Source organism: Hakea prostrata, chromosome 2 (assembly GCF_041222555.1).
Source record: "Hakea prostrata isolate BN-2017 chromosome 2, UWA_Hpros_2, whole genome shotgun sequence".
NCBI classification, from domain to species: Eukaryota; Viridiplantae; Streptophyta; class Magnoliopsida; order Proteales; family Proteaceae; genus Hakea; species Hakea prostrata.
Genome location: NC_142601.1, coordinates 40,966,780 through 40,968,845, shown reverse-complemented (window position 1 = coordinate 40,968,845; position 2,066 = coordinate 40,966,780). Strand labels below are relative to the sequence as shown.

At 43.5% G+C, this 2,066-nt stretch overlaps 1 protein-coding gene across 1 annotated transcript; it reads left to right on the top strand.

Moving 5' to 3' along the window:
• Positions 1–238: 238 nt before the first annotated feature.
• LOC149024370 (protein PNS1-like) lies at positions 239–1,717 on the top strand (the record flags this gene model as incomplete). Its single annotated transcript, XM_089142932.1, has 2 exons — positions 239–1,366; positions 1,498–1,717. Coding segments are annotated over 2 exons (1,266 nt in total), but the record flags the coding sequence as incomplete, so codon positions are not given.
• Between the last annotated feature and the right edge of the window lie 349 nt (positions 1,718–2,066).

Sequence of the window (2,066 nt, the reverse complement as noted above, 5' to 3'; positions counted from 1 at the left end):
TCAACCATCTTCCATCATGCTTCAATAATCAAATTTAAAAGGAAAAACCAAAGTCAACCACCGGATCGGTTCATTTCATATTAATCCTTCCTTCAACCACCACCGCACCAAAGAGAAGAACAACTCTTTTATCATTTTAATCACAGACCCATTCAGTTCTGATCAACAGTAATCATTTCTCATGATCTGTTCTTGAATTTTGGAATCCTAAAATTTCCAGGCAAACACCCAAAGGTAAATCACGGCAGGGCAAATCGGAACCAAGCTGTTTCTCATCTTCTTCTACACCCATCTATTGTTCATCAATGTCTTGATCGCCTTCCTCACCATCCGCAGCTTCCTCTCTCATTCAATTTCAGATCGCTTGTCCCAACCTCTTCACTGGTACCTTCCACTGCTATCTTCCATCGCATCCTCTGCCATCGTCGCATTTATATGGCAGCTCTTCACCCTCAGCAAACCATCAAGAACCATAAAGGCCTTATTTTTTTGGCTAAGCCCTCTATTGACATTGGCTGCCGGAATCCTCTTAGTAGTTCTCAGCACCACCGGTAGTTTGGTAGCCGGCGTAGCTGCAATCGTTTTTGCAGTTGCCCAAGCCCTCTACGCCTGCTGGGTTTCGTCCCGAATTGATCATACAATTAAGGTCTTATCACTCTCCTTCAAGGCACCCACTTCAGGGGCGACCAAGTTCATCGCTTTATCGATCCTTGTCAGTGCCATTTACTCCTCTATAGCCATCTCCGGCATCGGCGGCGCCACCGCTGGAACTGGGTTTCTCGGCCTCCCAAACGCCCTCTTCATCTTGGCCATTCTACTCAGCCTGGCATGGACGATGCAAGTAATTAGGAACATTTCTCATGCTTCTATCTCCCGTGTTGGGTATCTCTACTTCTCTTATGGGAATCAATTCCACACATCTCGAGCTTATCATGACACGCTCAAGCATTCCATCGGAAAAATTTGTCTGGGTTCTGCTATTGTGCCAGTTCTTGCAATCATACGAAGCTCGGCCAGAGCAATAAGATTGGCTGAAGGGGACACAAATGAGATGCTCTTCTCTTGTGCAGATTGCTACGCAGGTGTTGCTGCTAGGCTTGTGAATTATGGGAATCGATGGGGATTTGTTCATGTTGGTGTCTACAATAAGGGATTTGTGCAGGCATCGAAGGATACATGGGAGATGATTGGACGAGCAGGGCTGGAATCGCTAATTGACTCGGACCTCACCGGGTCGTTCTGCTTCCTGAGTGGAGTTGCAGTGGGATCGGTTTGTACGGTTGTGAGTGGATCCTATGCGCTCGTCCTGGGAAGCAGCCATGCTACTGAAATCTCACTTTGTGCCTTTTTGATTGGTTATTTCATGGTAAGTTCAACTTTTATCTGTCTTTTTAACAGACCGATTTGATTCAGTTACAATGGTTTTCAGTTTTTGAACCCTAGACCAATTAACTTGCTAATTCTCTAATTTCATAGTTTTGATGTGTAAATTTGCAGTGTAGGATTGCCATGTCATCGCCTCAAGCGTGCGTGTTGGCATACTATGTGGCATACGCAGACAACCCACAGAGCCATGTGTTCGATTCAACCATCCCAGATCGTCTGTTGGAGCTGCAATCGCTAGCACAGACCTAAAGTCACTGCCTTCCCGGTGAAACTGAACTTAGTGCCTTTGGCATTCCTGTTTGGAGATGGCTGGCAATGGATCTAGAAAATAAACTTGTCATTATTATTATTATTATTATTATTATTATTATTATTATTATTATTATTATTATTATTATTATTGAAATTTTCTATGTGTGGGTCTCCTTAGTGGACTACAAACTAATGTTGAATCCCCTTAGTGTAATATATTATGTATGAATTGTCAATGTAGGGCTGGTTGAGTAGTAAGATCCCTACTTCTCGGTAGAGAGGTCATGGGTTCGACCCTTGCGGATAGCATCTCTAGTATTAAAAAAAAAACACAAGTTCCAAATAAATAAATCTATACATATTGATGCGGATCAATTATGCTTCTGGATCCGACTGAGCCTCCTCTCGTATCCGGGACGATGAGTCTT